The following is a 20,046-nucleotide window of genomic DNA, read 5'->3' as shown; positions in this document are numbered from 1 at the left end:
ACAAATAAAAGCTTAAAAAATGACTAAGTCCAGATAATTAATATGCAAAAATAGTGCCAACAGAGAACCGTACATGATATGAGGATGCGGTTTTTTTTGCACACATAAGTACCCAAAGTTCTTTCATTTGGTAACAAAAAATACGCAAAAAGTCATTAATTATGCAAATTAGCTAATTACATCTAATTATATATTTATGCCATTCTTATGTTAATTAGGCATATGTAATTTTTACTTTTTTCAATGTTTTATTTATGTTTTATTCATACAGCATGATTTTGTCAAATATGAACCTGCTGTGATGTTGAATAAAGAAACTGCAGTTAATTGCCTAAGTGCACCGAGTTTTAAATTGGTATAGGGAAGTGTTTCACTCATTGTCCAAGGAAAAAAAATACATGATAACAAACACTGGTATTTCAAACCGGTGGTACTAGGTCCTCTATTTCGAGAGACCTATATTTATTGATTTATGGACGATCTAAAAAAATTCATAAAACAGGTCTTAACTCTTAAACTAGGCAGTGTTTAATTTCGGCGGAGTTGATAGTGATTTAGGAAATGTTTCACCTACCATATATTAAAAAGACAAATTATTGTGATCAATGAAACATAACGAGGAAATCGTTTTTTGACATGTATGTTTTCAAAAATTGGCCAACTTTGATCCGCGCGCTTTTTGATTCACTGTTATGTATGCGAGCACAGTATGACAGAATTATTGTGCAGCCACTGTGACATACCTATTACTAGGACATTTGCGCGCAAATTCAATTTCAGACTATTTTATCCCCAGATCAACATGAATTATGCTATTCGAATGTGCGCGAAGCGCGTAAAATTTACAATTTTGCCCTATTTTGGCCAAAAAACATGCTGTTATTAGGGCTAAAAGAAAGATGCACAGGACAATTTTGCCCCCCCCCCCTGGATCCGGGCCCATCTGGCCCACTGGTAAATCCGGCCCTGCTCTCCATTATCAGCCCTTATTTAATTTTCTTTTTTGTGCTCGGGGCCATGGACTTCGTCCACCCTGCCCCCCCCGCTTGCTACGCCCCTGGTAGCAACCGTTTTATACGTACGCTTCCATACTCCAGAGGGAGACATAATATGACGGTTATGACAAGCTGGATATACAGTAATAAACTCAATCTGAGATAAACTTCAAGTTTAATTTAAAGGAGTATTTCGTGATCCTATAGCATCCTCTTTTTATGACATTTTTAAGTAGATATCCACGAAAAAAGCTTATTCCCAAAATTTCAGTTGATTCTGATTTTGCGTTTGCGAGTTCTGCATGATTATGTGTATTACACTGCTCCATATACCACTGTTGTAATTTCGTTCTGGTATACCAGAACGAAATTCAAATTTGACGATATTTTTGCTAAACGAATAAATCTGCAAGAAATTTTTGGTATACATAAACATTATGTAGCCATAGGTTTCCAGTGATATAAAATATCAAAGTTTTTTTGAGAAAAGTGGGGGGCGAGGCTGTGGATCACGAAATGCCCTTTTAAGTCTATAAAGTGAAAAACTAGTTTTTCTCTGATGAACAAAGTTTAGGTCAGATAAACTAGGCCTATATTTTTCACTTGATAGATTAAGTTTAGCTCATATAAACTGAGTTTATCTAATTACTGTACATCCAGTTTGCCATAAAGGGTGTTCACATGTAGTGTGAGATCCAGACACACCCCGACCAGGACATTGACTCAGTACGGTGGAAGCCCAAGCAGGACAGCTGATTGAATGAGGTTGACTTTAATTAGGCCTAAAGCACATAACGACTCATCGTCTGAATTAATGCAACCCTCCCCTCTGATTATTCGCGACATTTTTGACAAATAAGGCATACCACTAATTGAATATTGGTCTTAAAATGTTTTCTCAATTGATTTTGTGCTGAAATGCGAGCGAAAATTTTGACTTTCATCGCTTGGAGGGGCGCAGAATCGATGCTGAATTGGTCAATTTGGCGCCCCCTAAGGGTGGCGCCCGGGGCACGTTGCCCCACGCCACCCTGCCCCCCCTCCCTAGTTACGCCACTGCTCTCTAAAGCTCCAAAGTTGAGTGCACATTCTTCCTCAGATGTAAGGCACGTGTGTGTGAACATAATAATGTGGCGCGGTGAAATAATCATTTAAAAACTGAATATAAAATTGCCCGATCTACCGTTTAACTTTGACGACCTGCAGTTAATGTTTGTTCTCAATGAAGAGATGGCGATTCGGAAGGGATTCTTGTTTTTCCGAACAGAGGCTAGACATGTCGGCGGCAATTCCGAATCAGTTCCAGGCTGCATGTGACCTGACTGTTGCCATGCAGAAACGAGCTTCAGTCCTGAATTATTTTAAAACTATCTTGTTCAACGGAGATAGGGTTTGTCTTGATTTTGTAAGTACCTTCTACGTTCTGACATAAACGAAGCGGAAGGCACTGAAACAAACGACTCTATAAGATATTGCCTTTAACCAGCTCGATGCCACCAAAAAGTGTCGATCGCTCGAGTGACAAATAGGTTATGTCAGTACAGCCAGAGTGGTCTTTTGGCAAGGATGGCAGTAATAGGTGAAGGTTACCTTCTTATGTCTCTTCAAAATATCTCTCTTCAAAATCGAGCTCGTAGATAAAAACAAACTTTCGTGGTGTTCATTTAGAAGAGCACTTGTTGACTGGAAGACACTTGACAAAACTCACCAGGCAGGAAGAAGTGCTCATACATTAGATGGACGTATCGGTGTGTATGTGGCAACAGGAAGATTGTCATTACGAAACCGACCAGTAAACTGCGTGTAGGAAAATGGAAAGAATTAATATCAAGTTAGAATATGAACAGTTAGAAATATTATGTCTACATTTCTATGAGATATGAAGAACGCATAATTATGGAGCCAACAAAATTTACCAAAAATTGAAATCCTTTCCCAGGATATATTTAAATATGCCGGAGATCGTAAGCATCGTTTCCGACTTATTCATTGCATGGGAGGTGGCTTCACTTAACCCTAACACCGGACCTTTTTGCTATAAGAAGTCATGTATGGATTCGAACCTTAGACCCTCGCATGCTAAGCACACGATCACCCACGGGTAGCCACAGGGGTTGCGCTGGCCCGGCCAGCGGTTCCCTGAAAATATAGCACTTAGGGTGATTGCGTCATCGCATCGCCTGGAATCCGAGCGTCCGCAGTGGTTATCCTCGTGGTATTTTGTGGTATTTTCGGGTGTTGGGTTAACTGTAAAGATGATTGGATAGCACTGTGACTCATGGTGCACATGTATACATGTATAATGCTGCGCGTCATATCAAAACCAAAGGTGATACTAAAGCAGCGGCTTAAATACTGAAGTTTACGGTAAAAGACGCCTGTGTACTTACTTTTAATAGAAACAGACCTATATTAGATGACGGATGAGTGTAAGCATAATATACCAAGCCTGTACCCGCCATTAAGGCAATTAATAATATAGTTATTACACATGATAAAGCCACGCTATTACTACTTCCACCTGAAAAATAATAACAGAAATAGTATAAAAAATGAAAAAATGTTAAGATAATAACGGGATTTGAATCTTAAAGCACGGGAATACGACTATGATACATATTCTATATAAAGATAGATTGATGTTCAATTTGGTGAAAATGAAACATTATTTCAACCACCTTTGTTACCATCACATCGGACATTTTATATGAGCACTAATAGGCAGTGGAACAACCTTCATCAAGACTGAATCAACCAGAAATTAATTTCTCCTAGGTATCAAATCAGATTTAATCTTTTAGAAATCTCCTAGGAGAAATTCTGGTAGTTATGACTCGTATGGCCAACGATAATGGAGGACATATGTGATATTCTGGTAGTTATGATTCGTATGGCCAACGATAATGGAGGACATATTCTGGTAGTTATGACTCGTATGGCCAACGATAATGGAGGACATAGGAGATATTCTTGTAATTATAACAGTGGCGTAGCGTGGGTCATCCGATTGGGGCACCGGGTCTGATTGGGGGGGTACAAGCCGTTTTTCGGCCATTTTCCTATGGTTTTTTTAAATTTCAGATCGATTGATGACGCTACGCCACTGAGTTATAACTCGTATGGCCAACGATAATGGAGGACAACCCACAAATTACCAAGATAGGTGAATAATTGAATGATATACAATGTACTTATATGTTTGAAAAACATGTAAATATGCGTTTTTAGTTATGTCACAGTCCTTTTTTGTTCTTGTTGTTGTTGTTGTGTTTGGTGATATAACGTCACTTTTCGATTGTTTTAGCCATGCAGACTTTTAGCAGTCTGAGCCACAAAAAAACCCGCACCTTCTTATGCAGTTTACACAGCGTATTCCATTCTATGCTTCCTTATTAAATCAGTGCTCGTCCTCAAAAATTAAATGTAATATAATATACCTAGAAGCACGGTGCAGGACATATTTTTGTAATGTTACCATTAAAATACGAAAACATGTCGAAAAAAAAAAAGTTGGAAAAATAACATGATACTTACCATTATTACTTGATGTATTTGAATATTTCGAGCAAGATGTTTTGGCAGATGATTTGCTACTAGGAGGATCTGAGAAAAAGTACAAAATCATAGCAAACAGTCAGAAAAATGGTAATGAAAACGTATAGGCCTATTTATTGGTAAAATATTGGAATACAATTAATAATAACAGCAGCCCCTATATAGCCTTTCATTATGATATCTACTCTTTGAATTTTAAGGATATTGTTAATAATTTCGAAAACGGTGTAACAGAAAACTGTATGAAAGGTAAATTAATTAAAGCAATTAAAGTACTACTTATACTTTATAATTAAAGTACCACTCTTATTGTATGGGCATTATTCACCTGTGCATCGCCGCAGGGCAGTGGACGATATTCCATTGTTAAACTTGTCAGTTTTATTAAACTATAGCCCAATATCATGAATATCCTATAATTATAAGTCTATTTTAGACCAGAACCTATTTTTACCCTAGAACGGCATATGAATGGCAAAACAAACGGGGGAAACGCCATATAATTATCTGCAAAAAGGTGACGAGAAAACAACAACAGCAACCGGACTTGATTACCAAGGTCAGTCGGTCGGGATTTTTTCTTTTTCTAGAAGAACATACCCTATTAGGCCAAGTAAAAAAAAGAAGTTTCTCGTCCGGACTTTTTCAAAAAAGGAGGAGGCAGGGCTTTACTATTTACTATTTTTCAATTTTTTGCTATTTTTTCCAAGATGGCCGCCATGCTAAATATGGCTGTTCAATGTTTATTTAATCACCGATATTGTGCTATTTGGTATACTGATGCAATGTATGACAAAACAAATGATTTGTATCATTTTTAGTCCACTTACTAAGTATGTTTCAAAATTCAGAAACAGTGAAAATGTACATTTGTTGTTCAGCTTGACAATAATCAATATGAATATTCGATATATACCCAATTTCCTGGTTTATTTCGGTTTGAAATCAATACCGAAACCGATACCGAACATTTTTCTTTAATTTTTAAACATTTTTAAAAATATTTTCCTACCCTGACACAAACTCTAACCCACCACCAAATATACACCCACCCAAGCCCAACTAACCTTTAACCTAATCCAAAACCTGTGCCCTTACCCCCCAAAAGGTAATTAGGGAGAAATTGATTTCACCTGAAAATCGGACCTATATTTAATGTTTTAAAATGCATGAATGTGTTAACGTTTTTATTGCTTTATAATGCCTCAATTCATCGAAATTGTTATTTTTATCGCTAACAAAATAAAAGAGCAACCTTTCACATAATTTTGGAAATTTAAAATTATTTCTAAAATTCTTTTTTCTTCTGATGGGTAAGAATTTGTTCTTGCATGCAACAGCTTTTTTTTATGCACGTTAGAAATTTGATAAATAGGTCATCATATACAAAATGCATGCATGGGCCTACTCATCAAATTTCTAACCTAAAAGAAAAAAGCTGTTGCACGTAAGAAAAAAATTCTTACCCAGAAGAAAAAAGCTTTTGCACTTGAATGTATTTTTTGGTATTTTTAGAATTTTAGCAAGAATTTTTTTTTTATTTCCAAAATTATGTGAAAGGTTTCTCCTTCCTATAATTAGCCATAAAAAAATTGCCATTTTGATGAGATGAGGCTAAATAAAGTAATTGAAACTTTATTAATATATTCATGCATTTACTAAGCTAAATATAGGTCCGATTTTGGGGTGAAATCAATTTCACCCCTAATACCCTTTTAGGGGTTGGGGCAAGGGTGTTTGGCTAGTTGGGCTTGGGTGGGTTTCTATAGGAAACACATTTAAAAACTTTTTTGAAAAAAAAAAAAAAAAAAAAAAAAAAAAAGGAGGCGGGCGGGGACGAGAAACTTGTATTTTATTTTACTTGGCCTTATAATAAAATTCTGAATATTTTCCCAAAAACTTAATTCAAAATGAATTTTAAAATTTCGTAAACAGCTAAAATTTCCTGAAATTGTGTTTTTGGAGCTTAGATGTTAATAGTGTCAAATATTTGCCAAATGAGGGCCGTTTCAGAAATTGCCAATTAAAAAGAGATCGGTCTCGATAATGCCCAAACTGTTAATATGAATTAAAATGGTGTACACGCTCTTATAGAGTAAGAGTGTTTAAATATATGATATGCCTATATCTGAAACCACATAGTTTGATACTTTTGGGTCATCTAAAGGACACAAAATAGACAGTGATTATGTCTAAACAAATCTGACAAGATTGATGGAAAGGATCAAACATAGGCCCTCGTTTCCGCATGCTAATGTTTCTATATAGATCTACTGGTAGAAGTTGAATGAAAAACAAAATTCTGACGATTTTGATATTTTCGATTACAAAAGTCTAGTTACGGCTCTGTCCCTTTTTAATGCCGCATCTTTTACCTCTGATGACCATATTTTTCCCACTAGCCTTTTCGAAGTATGGCGTCAGGGGTAAAACCCGGCAAATTCAAAATACCCACTTCAACTTCGTGCAGCGCCATCCTATCGTGTCCGCCACATCTCGAAAAGGCTAGTGTCCTACCATCATGCCTACCTTGATATCCAAATACTTCCACACCGCATAGCTTCAGCGTAGGTGCTTTCTTGATGAGATAAACGTATCTGCCTTTATTATAATCACAAAATCTGACAATAACACTGTCTTTTTCTGCTTCATATCTCGTTACTTCCCCAGCACCGCATAATTTTGATTGTTCTCTTATTTTTTGGTTTGTATAGGACATCATAGAACTGACGTAGACGGCAACTCCTTCCATTTCATGTGCTGAAAAAGCAAGATGGTTTTGAATAAATATCCAAACTGATGTGGTTATTAATATACCGAATGTTGTCGAATTTCCGCTAACTCCCTAAAATCGCGAAAATATTTTTAAACACGCTGCGATTTTAAAAAATCGATCGTCTTTTCATAGGCAATGTTAAAGGGTTGGTCAAGAATTTTTATGTAAATCTGTCACATTAGTTCAAACTGAAAGCTATTTTTACAAAATGAATTGCCAACATTTGCCCCCGGCATTTGCTCCAACATCTCTAACCTAGTAAACTTCACTAAATGCAATGCTTTTCATTAGAACTGAAGTTAAAAGGTCATTTCGTGATCCACAGCCTCATCCCCCCACTTTTTCAAAAATAAAGTTGAGATATTTACACCACTGGAAACCTCTGGCTACATAATGTTTATGTACCAAACATTTCTTGCAGATTAATTCGTTCAGCAAAAATATCGTGAAATTTGAATTTCGTTCTGGTATACCAGAACGAAATTACAACAGTGCCCTATGGAGTAGTGCAATACACATAATCATGCATAACTACAAATGCAAAATCGGAATCAACTGAAATTTTGGGAATAAGCATTTTTCGTGGATATCTAATGAAAATCTCATAAAAAGAGCATGCTTAATAGGATCACGAAATCCTCCTTTAAGAGGCGTAAAATCAAAGAAACACTATAATTAAGACTAAGACTTTTAACTTCTATATACCATCAATAGTAGGCCTATTGATATAGTATATAGCACACAATCTTTACCAGTTACCACACTATATCTATTACCAAGTTTTAGGCTTTAAGAAATCACTCAAGTTTTAGGCGTAAAGATACTTTATGCCCTATGACCGATATTACACACAGATTCATAGCAACATAAGTTACTTACACGTATCATCAATGTTGTTCCACAATCTAACGATTTTTATGTTGTATTCTGCCTGTAAATCGACATGCCACCAAGGCTCTATATCAATGTATGCTGAAAATACGATAAGCGAAATCAAAAACAATTATTTTCCGTAAACATAATCGAAGAGTCGCCCTTTCACTGGGAATCTTCGCAAGTAAATCTTTATAATTAATCCTGTTGCCAACTAAAAGGCCACATGTCACAGGGGAAGTTGCCCAAAATTCTCCAAAAATGGCTGAAATTTTGCAACCTTTAATGTTACGTAAAGTTCCCCAAATAAAGCTGCGTAAGATTGTCAAGATCTATTTGTGCTGCATTGGAAAATTTTGGAAAATTTGATGAAATCCGCGCCCACTTTACGCAGCTTGCGCGGGAGGTGAAGTACTTTTAAGCAATTTTGAAAACTTTTGAGCATCTTTTCGGCAACTTTAAGGGCTGGGGTATGAACGTTTGGACAATATTTATTTTGGGACATTAGAGCACATCAGACATATCGAATTGTATTCTGAATACGAAGAATGTCTTTCTGATATCAAATAATTTTGATTTTTTGAAATTCGCAATTTGATACACGTTTTATGGCAAATCATTAAAATTGATATTTTTGATATTTAACAGTACTTGAAGTAAACTTTATAAATCTGATGATTTATACTTAAAGTGTATGTAGGAGGATGAAAAGCCGACGATCAATTGAAAATTTTGACCTTTCGTATTGAAGATATGGATTTTTTTCCCAAAACACCAAAAAAAAAATAGGTCTTTTGGGAAAAAATTCCATATCTTTTCAATATGAAAGGTCAAAATTTTCAATTGATCGTCGGCTTTTCCTCCCTGCTACATACACTTTAAGAATATATCATTAGATTTATATAATTTACTTCGAGGACTGTTATATATCAAAAATTTGAAAAATATCAAATTTTTATAATTTGTCATAAAATTTGTATTATATTGTGATTTTAAAAAATGAAAATTATTTGATATCAGAAAGACATGCTTCGTATTCAGAATGCAATTCGATAGGTCTGAGGTGCTCTCATGTCCCACAAAAAATACTGTCGAAACGCAATAAACGCTCATTTTGGATCCCTTAAGCAATTTTGAAAAAATGTTAAGCAAATTTTGCGAAACTTTGAATAACTTTACGCAATTTTGAAAAACTTTAAAGCAAGTTTGTGAAACTTACCGCACTTGAATTTCGCGGAAGTTTTAAGCAAGTTCGTGAAACTTTGAATAACTTTATACTATTTTGACAATTTTTGACCACTTTGGGCAACTTCCCCTGTGACATGGGGCCAACTAAATACCAATTTAGCGATCCATCTGTGGAGCCCGGCCAAATAATAATTTATAGATTTGTTATTAGAAGCTATTTGATCCCAGCCCATTCAGTTCACTAGAACTATTTTAATGCCCTTGTATCAAAAAACTGTTTTATTCACATTTTTATCAATGCATTTCTTCTATGGTTGTGTAATAAATAAATAAATAAATAAATAAATAAATAAATAAATAAATAAATAAAATGATAATAAATAAATAAATAAATAAATAAATAAATAAATAAATAAATGGATAATAAATAAATAAATAAATTGATAATAAATAAATAAATAAATGAATAATAAATAAATAAATAAATAAATAAATAAATAAATAAATAAATAAATAAATAAATAAATAAATATAAATAAATAAATAAATAAATGGATAATAAATAAATAAATAAATAAATAAATAAATAAATAAACACAAAACGAACTCTATCAACCAAGGGCACGAAACGATATGTGCACTTCTTGAAGTTGGCGACATAATGACTAATTGTAACATAATGACAAAACTCTTTAGACAGAACAATAAGCAACAGCAAAACATTTAAACCAATCAAAGATATCTTACCGATAACATCATCAATAAAAAAACAGGTTTGAAAGATTTAAGCAGATTCCTGAGATGAATATTAAGTTCATGATTACTTTCATTCTCGTACCTGTTTGTGAGCAGTACCCTGGCAGCTGTAAACTTGAGTTATAACCATTTGCCCTCGATGGGTCATAAGTTATCGACCCCTCATATAAATTAGAACTTTGAAAGCTGGGTTTGTGTTGTGCTATTTCATTAACAACTGTAAGTAAACAGATATATAAAACAAAGTTAAGTACGTCGCATCAAGTATATGTGTACCAAATCTATGAACATGCACATCAAACAAAATTCGAAAATGGCTGCCATTATGAAATCAAAGATGGCCGTTATCTATTGCGAACATGACAATTACGTAACAGCATAACATCAATAGGTTACACTGCCAAATCACGCAAAAAGGCGGGATTTTTAAATTACAGCAAAGGCATGTGTTTAAAACGTCAGAGAACAGCAAAAGTACATGGTGATATGGCTTGTTTTGAGCAGGAATAAACACTAGGTCCTGGGTCTGCAGTTGGTTAAGAGTGAGACTTGCCATTAAACTAGGATGGAAATGGGATGTCTTTGAACGTCAACAACTTTAGGCCTTGAAGGAAAGCAACATTATTCTGCAAAAATGGCGAAAATGAAAAAGCAGTTATTACAAATGACATTAATTATCTCCAAAATGAAACGGATTAAAATATAATGACTGGTTTATATACATGTGTGAGCTACTCATAGGCCGGATGACCGATACAACATGGTGGAAATGTATGAAAATTGCACAATTTCATGTAAAAGCTTGTAAACAGGGCTTAAAATATTACAAAATGCTATGTAAATAGAAATTTAATAATTCATGTGATTTATTACGGATGATCTCAACCTCAAATGAACAGAAATTTATTAAAAATAAGTTCTCATTCAAACGATGACCTCTCTCTCTGCACCACTACTTTCTGTATAAATGTAACAATAGTAGAATATTTTACGTTATATTTTAATCACGGTTTCAAATATTTTTATAGGGTGACTCCCGTTTTTAACGTTTCGGGATTAGTCAACAGAACTGGCAGAAAAAAATTAATTTCCACGTTTGTTATTGTTGGCAATATGAAAATGTTTATAGAAAGAAAAACCTTGTTTTTGTCAAAAATAACACATATTTAACCACACATTATAAATAAACTAATACCTTCTCAGCCGTACAAAGAGGATTTTATGAGCTGGAAGTTTGTGTTCTACTACTCGTACTTTTCCAAAATGCAGCACTCTTCACACTTTAATTCCAGAGAAAATCTAAAATATACAACAATACATCATTTCAGCTTCTTATTTGCCATAACAAAAACGACTCATTTTCAGCCAGTGACTGTAGACCATTGATTTTATGCTAATGCTGATACGTACATTAAGATGTTGTAATGTAATGTAATGTAATGTAATGTAATGTAATGTAATGTAATGTAATGTAATGTAATGTAATGTAATGTAATGTAATGTAATGTAATGTAATGTAATGTAACGTAAGATAATGTAATGTAATGTAACATAACGTAATGTAATGTAATGCAATGTATATGTAATGCAATACAATGTGATGCGATGTAATGTAATGTAATGTAATGTAATGTAATGTAATGTATGTAATGTAACGTAACGTAACGTCAGATAATGTAATGTAATGTAACGTAACGTAACGTTATGTAATGTAATGGAATGTATATGTAATGCAATATGCAATGCAATGCAATGTGATGCGATGTAATGTAATGTAATGTAATGTAATGTAACGTAACGTAACGTAACGTAACGTAACGTAACGTAATGTAATGTAACGTAACGTAACGTAATGCAATGCAATGGAATGCAATGCAATGCAATGTAATGTAATGTAATGTAATGTAATGTAATGTAATGTAATGCAGTGCAATGCAATGCAATGCAACGCAATGCAATGCAATGCAACGCAATGCAACGCAATGCAACGCAATGCAATGCAATGTAGTTACATAACATTTGTCTTGCTCATAGTCCTTATGTAACCTTTACGTTTCAATTAATCAGCATTTTAGCAATAACATTATTATTCCTCTATTGCATCTCTTACCAAGATCACAAAACTGCCATTTTACTCTTTCATCCACAGCCGTGCCTAACCCTATCCATCTGATGCTCATCTCAGCGCTCCAGCTCGGAGTGAAAGACATAAATGGTTTGGCATCTTCTCCCCGTCCAACCTGGACAGTGTAGTCATCACTTAGTTGGCTAATCCAGTAGTGTTTTGAAGTCCCGTTGATGAGGTATGGAGTTGAGCTTGGCGTGTAGGATTCATCTTCGCACGTGAATGATGGTGGGTTCGAAGTGCATCGCTTTATGGAAGCTCTGTTACTATTGTCCTCTTGAAAGACTGAGATAACAAATGAAAATAAAAATTGTTATTTGAAAGATATGATGTTTACCAGCTTTCACCATGTTTAAGGACCGTCTGAGTGATCTGTTTTATCTCGGCATTTTATTCAAAACCGGTAAACGTTGTGAGTATTAAGACATGATGCAGTCATGTCTACAGTAGAATTCATCTCGACCTTTGCAGGACTTAACCCCATTAAAAGCTATTAAACCAAGATAACACTCATTGAAACAGCTCAACTGATTAAATCGGATCTTCTCTGGTTGTGCACAAGTGACTGTTTTCATGTGCGATATCGCAATAAAGCTGGAATTCATAGCTTCAGTTGGGTAACCGATTACAAAGGAAACGAAAGGAAACAATGTTATGTGTGGCTTTGTTCACGAAATCAGACAATGTCGTGCTTTTGTAAACCAGCATTCTTGAAAATGAGCAACATAATGATTTTTGACTTAACACGGTTTAGAAATAATTTCTTCATATTTTTGGTGTTATCTGTCGTTTACATGTCCTTCCTAAAACACAAAAGTACGACCCTCTCCAAACACCTAAATTAGCTAAAAATTTAGGACATGTTACAAAACTTTATTTTCTAGAACCTATTTAGAATAATTTAAATGTAGCTTTTACCGGTTTTTTGTGGCATCCTTCAGAAGTGAGCGGTCCGATACCAATATTTTCGGTCAAATCTCCATTCAATTAACACGGGGGAGTTGGCTAGCTATGCCTTGCCCTCACTCATATTTTACAAAAGTACGACCATTTCTGAACATCTAACCTAGCTGTAATTTTAGGTCATGTTAGAGAAATATATTTGCTAGAAGTTTTGGAGAATAAATAAAATATTGGCTGGTTATTTTTCACACAGTGATGTTAACTAGGCAAGTGTCCATTCTCCCAACATACATCATTTGTAGGGTCACGCGTCAATGGTGAGAGCACTGTGTATTGTGTATAGGAAAACGGACAGTAACTGCAGTATGTACCGTCTTTAAAGATCATGCCAACCATTTCGCTATGCATATCTCATATTAGCGATATCACTCTGAGAAAAAAATCCCAATAATTGGTTCTTCATTTGTGCTCCGTCCATAAACAAAACCTGCGATGGTTCTTAAACATGATAAAGTGATACTAGTATTTGGGCACTCATCAGATGAACCTTTTGTGGATTATGGTTCTCTAATGTTCAAATGAAGCCAACCTCCACCTGGTTCTCGAAACCTATGTCTCGAAACAGTTATTGCTACTTTCAAAAACGCTGGAAGACAGTTTAGAATCCTTTGGAACAATTTAATACATTTTTAAATTGCTCATTGGAACAAAATCTGGTATTAAAAATTGTACTTCACAAACACACAAAATACCAAAATATTAAAGAGAGTCTATTGAAGATGAAATTACCTATCAAGTACCGTGGATCAAAGGAATGAGTTTGTTTAGATAAAGATATCATGACGTCACGATCAGCATCGATGGTAAAGTGGATCTTCCTTTGGATATATGGAAGCCACGCTAGGGGGTAGACTAAGTCATCTCTCTTGTGGTCTAACACCAAGCTATCACAGCAAGAATCTAGAAATAAAAAGAGAACAGTGAAACATTGTGAGAAAGGCAGTTAACAAATAGCGGTGTGACCGGGGGACATTGGGAACATTGGGAACACCCCAGTAAGACCTTTGCCCATTGATACTGCCATCCCGACTGCCATGAGCTAAGTCCGACATTAGACATTGTGTTCATGAGCTTTCATGCCCCCACCTGCTTGATTCATTGTATGAAATGGTCCGATTTCCATAAACATACAATAGCACCTTTTTGGTTAATGGCTGACCCCTCCCAGCTCCACCTTTCTTGTACATCTTGTACATATTGTATGCAAATTTCAGCGCTCCAGTTTGGCGTAATTGTGGGTTTGTTTCATCAGTCCAGGGTTTCATCCCCCGTCCAACCTGAAACCTGGACAGTATAGTCGTAACTCAGTATGTTATGGTTCCGTTGATGAAACTTAGGCTAAGCTATTTGCGACTAAAGCATGAATGTACTTATACACGTATTTATATTACTTATATACGTTTAATATCACTCAATCTTTTTTGATGCCAAAATATTAGTGCAGTTTATTATTATGCTTAAAAAAATCATGATACCGGGAAAAATAAGGACTTTTAACACATATGGACGAAAATATAATGAATTGATTATAACATCTCTTCCTGGTGTAAAATCAGTTACTCTCGTTTTAGCGACTCATTTGCCCGCTCATTTGATTTAAACTTAATGTTAAACCATGAAAGTACAATTTAACCTAAAATTAGACTTGACAATAACACCAAATATTCAATATCTAAATTTGATAGAAACATTCACCCTTTGCAAACAATAAAGTTCTTGTGGTTCATTTTAATATTTAGTAATCATGCACTTGCAATAAACATAGGCCTATGAAGGTTTAATATTTGCCATAAAATTTTGCTTTTCATGGTCTTTGACTTTCTTGTTAAAGTAGGTCGCGCGTTTCCGATTAAATAAAATAAATAACACGATTATTTTGAACTGCATTTTTACCAAATCATGATTCCTAACAATAACCTACTCTATATAATGCAATTCGCAATGATATAATGAAACAGGATTAAGATTTCTTTAGCTTTACATATACTGATTATAAAAATATCTAGATTAGTTTTCTTTGAATCTCTCTAAATAAATGTAAAAAGAGTGAAAACTCACTCCCCAAAGAGTGATTCACTTATAAAACCACTCAAAAGGAGTGAAATGTGTTTTTAAACTTTAAAACCACTCAAAAAGAGTGAATTTCAACTCGTTCAAGGAGTTAAATGAAGGACAACACATTTTAGAGTTGTCCTTCATTTAACTCCTTGAAAGAGTTAAAATTCACTCTGAAAGAGTGGTTTTCACTCTTTTTTTGAGTGGTTTTAAAGTTAAAAAACACATTTCACTCCTTTTTGAGTGGTCTTATAAGTGAATCACTCTTTTCGGGAGTGAGTTTTTCACTCTTTTACATTTAGAGAGACGGTTCTCAGTCTACGTTTGAGAAAAATATAAGCAAAATGGCAGACAAGCATTAATATACAGGAGCAAAAAAATCGTTTTGTTTAGCATTTTATTTTTCTCGTATCTTTTCTACCTTTATTATGAGATCATATTTTCTGAGCATTGGTGGTGTGTTAGGCTAAAAAGAAAACAAAAACAAAAAAGGTGCTAAACCAAAATGTTGTAGGCCTATGCGGTTTTTATATTAAGTTTTTAATTTTTAGAATCAGCATTTACGGTAACATATGCATGCCTGAAATCACAAATATTAATGTTTAATGGCAGAACAGAGCACGTTAGATATGAAAATTAAAGGTTAGATATGTTTATGGATTCCGTGCACTTCCCCCTCCCTCGGTCCAATAACAAAACCTAGAACCGGTTCAAAAACCTTTGAATTGCATTCCGGTCCCCGCACTCCATGCATCCGCGGGTATTCATGCTTTCGGCGAACTTTAAAACACCCCTTTTGCATCTCATTTCGCGAACTTTTAGGGAAAAACACCCTTTTTTAGCGATTTCGCGAATTATTTGCCCTTCGACAATACCTCTATTTTCGGTAAAACGCGAACGATATTTCTAATATAGGGCCTACCCTTTTCTGGCAGGAACGCGTTGGGTTTGCTCACAGGCCCATGGCTAAATGCAGAGGCTAAATGTATGAGCTTCAATCACTTGGCCGGGTGCACACCGGATGCGCCGAACGGAAAATTGTGAAACTGTGATACCACAGAAGATATAATAAAATATTACCGCTTCGCTGGTAAAAGCAAGAGAAGTGATATTTCTATGAAAATAACCTTTTTTTTTCAATTTCGCGAACACGTGGCTTGAAAAAACACCCCTTTTTCTTGTGTTTCGCGAATCGCGTTTCTTCATCTGAAAACACCCCTTATTTCGCGAAATTTTCGACGAGCATGAATACCCGCGGATGTACGGAGTGCGGGGACCGGGGGCTGTGCACGGTGTAGTAATTATAAATGTACCCCAGGAGTGGTGAATTTTCAAAATGGTCTGCTCAAAAATCGCTTGTCGCCTCTGTCAACATTCCCCTCCCCCCTTTCGACGTGGCAAACAATCTTTGCTCCCTCATAGGCTACATGGCAGATCATTGCGGAACTCCAATTTAAAACCTAGAATATTCCATAGCATATTTGACGACAATTGACGTTTCCTTACATATTTCTACACCTTTTTAGAGCATTATTATTGACACCCCTTCCCTTTTTACCACCCCGGGTACAAATACTTAGGGGCTGTGCAATAATTATGAGCCCTGGGGGGAGGGTAAAATTGTGGGGGGCCAAGAAATTTTTGGCGAGCCGAAAGGGGGGCAAGCAATTTTTGGCCAGCCGACTGAGCCGAGAGGGGGAGGCAAGCGCTTTTTGGCACACATTCATGGGCGCCTTTTAAATAAAACGCTCTAAAAAGGCTTAGGAAAACAGTACGGAAACGCTTTAATATGCAAATTTTCCTGCTCGCTGCGCTCGCAACATATATCTAGACCATTTAAGGTTTGAAAATTGGGATCCCAAAAATTTGGCATGTGTAAGGGGGGGCAAAGATTTTTGGCGGGCCGAGAGGGGGAGGCAAGCGATTTTTGGCAGGCCAAGAGGGGGGGGCAAGCGATTTTTGGCGGGCCGTTCGGACATTTTACCCCCCCCGGGGAATAATTATTGCACAGCCCCTTATTACACCACCTCACAATATGAAACATATTATAGGACACCATACTAGTGACGAAGAAGTAAAATCCTAAAGAATGAAAAGATTTGTGAAGTTTGTAAGAGGAAACCCACATTGGCTTATCTGCGTGACTGAACTAATGTTGAGAGGGATTCAAAGTTCACAGGCTCTAAAACGTATGCGCGAGATTGTGAAGAAAATTTGACAAAATGCTTTTCATAAACTATATATAGACCCAACTCTTGGCCTTTAAATTTTATCCAAATTAAAAATATCTGGGCTATACTCCAGTCCTGTCAACCTTATATAGGCCTATAAGACATATCTTAACTCTATATCTGCTCCAACACGTAGGTGCTGCGTGGATGTAAGCCAGTAGGCCTAACCATATGAGCTCATATGTCATTTTTTTTATAAATATTCTGGACCGGATTCTGGACTCCAGAATGGCCCAGATTGTGGATTTCGAACATGTCGAATTGAAACGGCCCCAAATTTTGCACTTTAATTCCATAATAAACAAAATACACCGAAATTGAGCATCGAAATATAATATAATATAATATAATATAATATAATATAATATAATAAATATAATATAATATAATATAATATAATATAATTAATATAATATAATATAATATAATATAATATAATATAATATAATATAATCCAAAGACAATTTGGAGCGGCCGCGGCCCGTGACGGCTAAAGACGTACATTCGATTTGGCGCAAAAAATCATCGTAAAATGACTTTTGGACGATAAAAGAGTGGCCAATATTCGAAAATCCGTGAGCAGCATATCCCCCTTTTCCCGAGGTCTGCGCAATTTCATTGTACTATACTTTGTAATTATACAGCATTGGTTAAATTTCTTTTGACATTTACCAAATGAATCGCAGAGGTAATGCAACAATGCATTACAATACTCTAGGCAATTTGTTGAGTATAGGAAGGTAAACAACGAAATAAAAGGGTCAAATGTGGAGGGAACTTTACCCAACTCAATGAAAACAGCTTCTGAAATACCTCCAACTTATCTGAGTCTGTAGTAAATTGTGCGGAGGTACTGGTATGGTACACTCTAAATAAAAATTACTCAATGTTGAGTAAAAAGGGGACAGAGCAACAAAATGAGTGAATAGAACTCACTGTTGATTCAATTGTACTCAAATGAAGTAAATATTTAATCAGTGTTGAGTTCCAGTTGACTCGTTTTGTTGCTCTGTTACCTTTTTACTAAATATTGAGTAATTTTTACTATTTTTACCGGGATTTTTTTATTTAGAGTGTAAAGAAGTGAATCTGTTGCACCTTGAATATAATACGCACCCTTGAACTACTAATATAGTGTGTGATTGAGTTCATTTATTAATTCGCACTCAGTAGCATGCAGGCCTGCGGTTCATTGTTATAAAATGTACTTGTAAACACAGATATTGGAACATCTGTGATGTAAATCACTATTTAGGGACTGTTCACAAACACTTGTTAGGGGGCCTGATGCAAAAAAAGATTTCATCGCGAAAATTTTTCAGGGGCCCCCGTTTACGATAGACTGACCCAGATCTCAAAATTTTCAAGGCACCCCTTATTGACATGAAAATTATGGATCAACCCCATAGAAAAGCAAACTCAATTTTCCCAGGAAAATTTGTGGTCATTTTTTTCAGCCCCCCTTTTTGCACCAGCCCCCCCTAACAAGTGTTTGTGAACGGTCCCTTATATATTTTAGTTGATACGCCGTATTTTAAACATGATTATATAATTTGACGCAATAACAATACAGTTGAGAATACACAGTAAATAGTTTTATCTGACCAAGTCAGAACACGTGGTGGAATATATTAGACGCAAATGACAAGTCATATATTTTGATATGACTTTTAGACTGTATTGCTAATAAATCCTTATAGTTATACTGTGTCCGGCTGAGCTGCGCTCGATCTCTACTCATCAACTCGAATTTAAGGATATAGGCATATGCCCTGATTGTGTTCATGTTTAAAAGCAAGACCCTACAAAAATGATTTAGTAGGATCTTCCTTAAAATATATATGCCCTACTAATAGTAGTTGGTATATTTTTAAAGCTCAAAACCGGGCAGTCATGACAGAAGCAAGCGCACGGCAGGTTATCATCATCCCGCCTCTGCAAGAACCATGTTGTTCAAAACTTCGCACAATTAAGAATGACATTTGAGGATACAAACTTCGACTCACCATCATTACTTGTAGCTGATTTGCTTAGAGCTGCGACAAGCAGAAAATAACAGAGAATAGAATTCATCTCTCACCATGAGTGCTCAGCAAGTATATTCCTCAACCCTGGTCGTCATCTCTCGTAGACTGACTGATGCTACTGTATGGAGTTGCCAAACCGGTTTGCCAATTGGTATGAGTAACACAATAGCTTTAATGCCAAAACAAATATATGGCGCGGTTTGGTTTTACGATAATAGTGAGTAAAATTTATGGTGTCAGCTTTTATTTGTGCATTGAATTGAACCTACTGTCTGTTCAATTAGCTTAGATTCTTGAATTTTTAAGATATTTGAAAAAATACAAAATTGTGGCCAAAGTCATCAAAGAAAAGTGTTAGCACAGCCTTAGACCTAACGTGATTTATACTTTTCAAATTCTAAAGTTCAATTTAAAACCCCATTTCTTTTCAATTTTGGTCTTTTCCCGCGATATTTTTATAACAAGCCGTAGAACGTCGGGTATCATAAACTTTTTTGAATCA

General features: G+C 35.5%; 1 protein-coding gene across 1 annotated transcript; it reads right to left on the bottom strand.

Annotated features, from left to right (window-relative positions):
• Positions 1-1,881: 1,881 nt before the first annotated feature.
• Positions 1,882-19,806, bottom strand: LOC140144175 (uncharacterized). Its single transcript, XM_072165999.1, has 9 exons — positions 19,524-19,806; positions 13,961-14,131; positions 12,254-12,553; positions 10,226-10,360; positions 8,206-8,298; positions 7,080-7,310; positions 4,530-4,598; positions 3,386-3,516; positions 1,882-2,792 (listed from the first exon to the last, which is right to left on the bottom strand). The coding sequence occupies exons 1-9, from the start codon at positions 19,588-19,590 to the stop codon at positions 2,721-2,723; spliced, it is 1,269 nt and encodes a 422-aa protein (XP_072022100.1). The 5' UTR covers positions 19,591-19,806; the 3' UTR covers positions 1,882-2,720.
• Positions 19,807-20,046: the final 240 nt, after the last annotated feature.

The sequence above is a fragment of the Amphiura filiformis genome, unplaced genomic scaffold (assembly GCF_039555335.1).
Source record: "Amphiura filiformis unplaced genomic scaffold, Afil_fr2py scaffold_44, whole genome shotgun sequence".
NCBI classification, from domain to species: Eukaryota; Metazoa; Echinodermata; class Ophiuroidea; order Amphilepidida; family Amphiuridae; genus Amphiura; species Amphiura filiformis.
The sequence above is the reverse complement of the archived record's forward strand: the minus strand, read 5'-3'. Positions and strand labels throughout refer to the sequence as shown.

Coding starts and splice junctions, on each gene's coding strand:
- LOC140144175 (XM_072165999.1), bottom strand. CDS start 19,590: ATGAATTCTATTCTCTGTTATTTTCTGCTTGTCGCAGCTCTAAGCAAA. Junction 14,132..19,523: donor ATCAGCTACAAGTAATGATG/GTGAGTCGAAGT, acceptor TTTTATTTCTAG/ATTCTTGCTGTGATAGCTTG. Junction 8,299..10,225: donor AGGGTACTGCTCACAAACAG/GTACGAGAATGA, acceptor TCGTATTTTCAG/CATACATTGATATAGAGCCT.